At 48.6% G+C, this 6,000-nt stretch overlaps 1 protein-coding gene across 2 annotated transcripts in view; it reads right to left on the bottom strand.

The window, feature by feature from the left end:
* Window positions 1–1,251: 1,251 nt before the first annotated feature.
* ash1l (ash1 (absent, small, or homeotic)-like (Drosophila)) overlaps window positions 1,252–6,000 on the bottom strand; it is a 408,509-nt gene continuing 403,760 nt past the window's right edge. For both annotated transcript variants that reach the window (XM_072282409.1, XM_072282400.1), the window contains exons 25-28: window positions 4,863–5,029; window positions 4,300–4,340; window positions 2,379–2,641; window positions 1,252–1,724 (exon numbers count right to left, since the gene is read on the bottom strand). In XM_072282409.1, the coding sequence (XP_072138510.1) occupies window positions 1,633–1,724; window positions 2,379–2,641; window positions 4,300–4,340; window positions 4,863–5,029 (563 nt within the window). In that variant the 3' untranslated portion in view covers window positions 1,252–1,632. The remainder of the gene's footprint in view (window positions 1,725–2,378; window positions 2,642–4,299; window positions 4,341–4,862; window positions 5,030–6,000) is intronic.

The raw sequence follows: 6,000 nt of genomic DNA, 5'->3' as shown, positions 1-6,000 counted from the left end.
AAAATCCCAGTAGCAAGGGGATAGAAATTGAGACCAACATTCCTGGGACAATCAGATGAAGATTTCAGGTTGGTGCTTAGGAATGAGGGTGCCGCAGCAGGGAAGGGTATGATGGACTGAGTGTTTCAAGCCCTTTTTTAAACGCAACTTTGCAAAACAAAACAGATTTAAAACTAAACCCACAGTAACACTTGTTCCTCATGGCTGGAGATCTGACTGGGACCAACCCTTGAGGTGACTTATCAACTTAATGCAGGAGCAAGATATTTCATTGTACTTCGTTTTATGATTAATTCTTTGGTGTTTCGTCTCTTGCTCCCTTTCACTAGAGTACTGATAGCACAACTTACTGCGAGCTCTGACGGACTGCCCTCGGGAAGGTGGTCACCAAGTAACCTGGACTTTCTCTGGCAGGCCGTGGATTCCCTCCAGCTTATATGGTTGACCTTGCTGAGGACCCTCTCTGCGCAGGAAGCTGCTCTGTGCAGTTCAGGGCTACAGTGGCCTCCTCTCTGAATTGTCCCCCGTCCTCGGTGAAGTCAAGGTTAGGAAGGGGAGGGGTGGGGAGAACACACACACGCACGCACACAGAGCTCTACTCCTCCCCGCGACCCTCACCCTCCTCTCACGGAGACTCTTTAAGTGCTATCAATGCGTTCCTTTTGAAGTTCCCTCTCCCATTGCTCTGGCTGTACTCCCTTGCCGGTTATGTAATTGCTCCGTTTATTGCTGCTGGGTCGGAAGGGAGGGTGTGCGTGAGAAATTCTCCCCCAGCACGTACCGTAGTTGATCAGAACACTGGCTGCTGTTACTCTTTTTGAGTGCAAAACATGGACTTGGATTGTAAACTCCATTTGCCCATTCCATCCCCAGCTTCTCCCCTACCCCACCCCACACCCCATCCACCATCACCGCCTCTTTTATCAGCTGTCTCCTCTTAGTCCATATACATATATACACACTCTGGACAAACCGTATGACAATCACACTGGTGAATTCAGACGTACGATTAAGGAACAGAAACAGAAATCGGAGCCCCAGTTCCACTCCTATGTGTTGAAAGCGATAGCTGACGCTCCTCGTGTGTCGACGTTTAACTCAGACATCACCTCCACCCCCACGGCCCCCCCACCCTAACCCTCCACCTTGTGTGCGGTGGTGCGGTGACTCCGACAGATTCCCCACCCCTCCCTCCCATCCCACACAAAAAAAAAGTCTTTTTATTTGGCTGCCTTGGAGTCGGAAGACCCAGAGAGCGAACCAACCACCACCCCCCACCCCCAAAACCCCCACAGAAGTTAATACGAGGGCTACTGTACACACTATAAGAGCACTGCAGGTCTTCAACACCTCACTGTATCCAAGTGCTGTTTGTTTTTTTTCCAATGTCACTTCAATAATTCATTCTCCAGAGTCCCATTTCTAATGGCTGGAGTGGGAGAGTCTGGAAAACAGGGAAGGAAGGGGTGGGAGTAAGTGGGGAGGGTGGGAAAAGTTGGGGAGGTGGCGTGGTGCATGAAGGATGTTCTCCCATTCCTCAACTCCCTCGCTGCTCAGGATGCAGTCAGACCAGGGCAGATGCCAGGATCCCCAATGGAGGAGAGAGAGGCTCTTCTTGCCTGCCTGGAGGGTTCACTTCCTGAGGCTGCTCTCAGCCAACAACAGTGTTCGTCTACGTAGACGTCTCCCTGAGCCCTCTTCCAGCAGGTATGTCACGTCGATGGCTAGGGTGGGGGGGGGGTGTAGAGGGAGGCACAAACACAGGACCGCTCAATGCTCGTCAAATCCCTCCTGTTAGTAATGCCCCACCTGTCAATACTGCCCCTTCGAAAGAGTTGTCCCATCATGACACATGGGAGCAGAATCAGGCCATTGATCCCATCAAGTCTGTTCTGCCACCTGATTGCAGCTGATTGGTTTGCAACCCCGTAACTCCTCGCCAATCAAGAACCTGTCAATCTCTGTCTTAAATACAGTCAGTGACTTGGCCTTCACAACCCTCGATGGCCAAGAATCTCACTGGTTCACCACCACCCGGCTGAAGAAATTCCTCCTCATCTTACTTCTAAAGGGACGTCCCTTTATTCTGAAGGACCCTAGTCTCTCCTACTGATGGAAACACCCTCTCCACATTTGCTCTACCCAGATCTTTCAGTATCTGGGAGGTTTCAATGAAGATCTCCCCCCCCCCCCCCCACCCCCAACTAGTCCTTCTGAAAATTCCTATTACTTCCACTCCCTTGTCCTTTCCCCATTAATGGAAAGTTTCTCATCTGTCTCCAAGCCTCACCATTCATCCGTCTGGTAACAGTATCAGAGACCCAGTCAATTCCACAGGCTCCCCACTCTTCCCTCCCTCATCCTTATCTAGGCCTCACCATTCTTCCCTGGGATCTTGGCCAGGAGGTTCAGCAGGATTTTGTTCAGCTTCTCCCTCTGCTCCCTCTGCTTCTCCTCTGGGCTGCAATCCGCTTTGGAGGTGTTGCTGCTGCCCTCGCTCTCTTGCTCCTCCAGGTGGGGCATCTCGGCGGCCGGCTGCTCCTGAGCGGTTGACATGTCCTCGATGATGGGGGGTGGGAGGTCCTCCTCCGGGGCCACATCCTTGCAGTGCACTTTTGTCCGGTCTGACTTCCAGGAAGATCTGTGGAAAGAAACACCTGGTCTTAGTGCGACAATAATAAGATACATGTTGTGTGGAATCGGCGGCCACTCAGCTTCCCGCTTCCCTCCACTGGGTGAGTGAGACTCTGAGCACAAGTGCACAGATTTAACGTTTGGTATTATGTTTTTAATAGCGTCTGATCTCAGGTGAGCCTTTACCAACTCGTTCTTATACTTGTTGACCAGGTGAAAAGCTGCCTGAACATGATGGAAGAAAACGGTGGACATGCTAGGTTGGCGCTAGAATGTGTGTGTGTGTGTGTGTGTGTGTGTGTGTGTGTGTGTGTGGGGAGGGGGGGTAAGAGGGTTAAGAAATTAGCTTTATTTGTCACATGTAAATTGAAACATGAAACATACCATAAAATACATCATTTGCGTCAACAACCAACACAGTCCCAGGATGTTCTGGGGGTAGCTTTCAGCGGCAACATAGCATGCCCACAGCTCACTAACCCTAATCCATGTATCTTTGGAATGTGAGAAAAAACTGGAGCACCGGAGGAAATCCACTCAGTCACAGGAATAACCTACAAATTCCCTACAGACAGTGGTGGGTATTAAAAGCCACTGTGATAACCACTATGTTACAGATCTTCCCCTCCTTCATAACTTCAGGCACTGAGGGACTCAGACACTTATGGGCTGGCCCCAGCACATCCTTGGATGGTGTTGGTCGGTGACGCAAACGATGCATTTCACTGCATGTTTCGATGTACATGTGACAAATAAAGCTGATTTCATAAACAACACACAAAATGCTGGAGGAACTTAGTAGATCAGGCAGCATCTAAGGAAATGAATAAACAGTTGATGTTTCAGGCTGAGACCCTTCATCAGGGCCTGATGACCTTTCATCTTGGCTCCAAATGTTGACTGTTTATTCCTCTCCACAGATGCTGCCTGACCTGCTGAGTTCCTCCAGAATATAGTGTGTTACTCTGGATTTCCAGAGCAGTATCTCATTTTTATGAAAAGTTAAACTCTTTAACTTTTCTCCACCCCTCTGCTGGCCTATTTTTAAAAGATTTACTATACCCTTGCATCACCAATGACTCGATGTAGATAGAAGTCCACAGGAAGACTCACAGAATGTCATATGGTTAAACAGAATGGAAACAGGCCCTTCAGGCCAACTCTTGTATGCTGCCCACCTGAGCTAGTTCCTTTTGTAGGTATCTGGCCTGTATCTTTCCAAACCTTTCTTACCCCGCTCCCAAGTATAACAGGCAACAGATCTCAGAACAACTTCTCCCCAGTTTCAAAGGGTGCAGCCAACAGAGAGATTAAAAAAATAATGACAATACCTCCGCCTCACCTAATAGGTCCTATGACAAGAGCGACAGGAAAAGCAGCACGTACTGGAGAGTGGGTGGGTTGAGGGGCTGTGGGAGGCATCACGCAGTGGGATGGATTTACAGTAAAAGGAGAAGCAATGGCCACTCCAGGGATCCAGGTCCAGTGGACACTCCCCATGGCAGCTGGGGCAGCTGAGTGTGGTACTGGAGAGGAGGCTGGCACCACACTCACCAGTCGTTGAGCTGCCTGCAGTCAAGTCTGTGGGTTTAAAGTGCCAGAGGCAATGGCGCTATGGAGGAACAAGCAGAGTTACTCAGCAGACTGACAGTGAACAGCACTTACCGTCCTCCGTTTCTCTTGTAATTCTCCGGTACGTAGTGAGGCTAATGGTGGGGGAGAGAAAGGGGACAGAAGTAGATGGCTTTAAAATTGAGGAATGCATGAAGGTACAGTCTACTGTAACTGGACCCACTCCACCACATCCCCAGTGTCACTACGTCAACCCTCACCTCCAACTATCCCACTCCCATCTATACCACCGTCCCCCCACTATAGTCCGAACTCACCCAGCCCCCATAATCAAACCTTCCAGGGCCTGTTATACCTCAATCCCAGCTGACACCCACTCTGTTTCCTTCAGAAAAAAATCTATGGCTATCCACTCTATACCTCTTAATGTCTTGTATACCTCTATCAAGTCACCTTTCATCTGCCTTTGCTTAAGAGTAATCTTTTATGTCTTGCACCATACTGCTGCCGCAAAGCAACACCTTTCATGACATAGGTTAGTGATAGTAAACCTGATTTTGATTCCTCATCTTGCCCGCACCAAGAGGTGACAGACAAAAAGCATTCTCACTCTGAGCGTGCCCATACCTATGCCCACCCCCACACCCATTACTCACAGAAAAATCCCTCTTGGGCGTCAGTTTCTTGGGGAAATGGTCAAATGCGTACGACTTTGTACAGACAGGATAGCGGTTACGGTGGATCTTGTAGAAGAGGTGTGCGGACTTGTCCAGGCGGTAATCACAGATGTAAACGTCCTGGTCCTTCACCCCCTTTGGCCTCCCTGCAGGGCGGAGAGAAGTAAGGTGAAAGGGGCTAGATCAGGGGCCCTGTCCTGTCCTGGTGATCTCCCCATCACCGTGTGGTGCTCTGGTTTCCTCCCATACTCCAGCGATGTGCCCATTGGTTAGACACACCAAAATTAAAACCTAGCTTCAGACTTCCAGGTAAAATAAGCCATTTGGCCCATCGAGTCTGCTCTGCCATTTCCATCATGGCTGATTCATTATCTCCCTCAACTGCTTTCTCCTGTCTTCTCTCTAACCTCTAACACCCTGATTAATCAAGAACCTATTAACCTCCACCTTAAGTATACCCGATGACTTGGTCCATACAGCCGCCTGTGGCAATGAATTCCACAGATTCACCACCCACTAGCTAAAGACATTTTTCTTCATCTTTGTTCTAAACAGACGTCCCTCAATTCTGAGGCTGTGACCTCTCATCCTAGACTCCACTACTACAGGAAACATCCTCTCCACAACCACTCTATTTAGGCCTTTCAATATTTGATAGGATTTCAATGAGATTCACCCTCATTCTTCCAAAATCCAGTGAATGCAGCCCAGAGTCATCAATGCTTCTTTTACATTAACCCTTTCATTGCTGGGACCACACTTGTGAACCTTCTCTGGATCCTCGCCAATACCTGTACATCTTCACTTAGATAAGGGGCCCAAAACTGCTCACAATACTCCAAATGTGGTCTGACCAATGCCTTATCAAACCTCACCATTTCATCCTTGCTCTTATATTCTAGTTTTCTCAAAATGATTGCTAACTCATTGGCTTTCTCACCACCAACTCAACTTGCAAGTTAACCTTTCGGGAATACTGCACAAGGACTCCCAAGTCCCTTTGCACCTCTAAGTTTTGATTTTTTTCCCCATTTCTGTGGGGAAGATGAATTTCAGAGTTGTATACTACATATATACTTTGATAATAAATGTATTTTGAATCTTTGGAAAACAGTCC

This window comes from Mobula birostris, chromosome 2, assembly GCF_030028105.1.
Source record: "Mobula birostris isolate sMobBir1 chromosome 2, sMobBir1.hap1, whole genome shotgun sequence".
NCBI classification, from domain to species: Eukaryota; Metazoa; Chordata; class Chondrichthyes; order Myliobatiformes; family Myliobatidae; genus Mobula; species Mobula birostris.
This window is presented reverse-complemented; position numbering and strand designations above follow the sequence as displayed.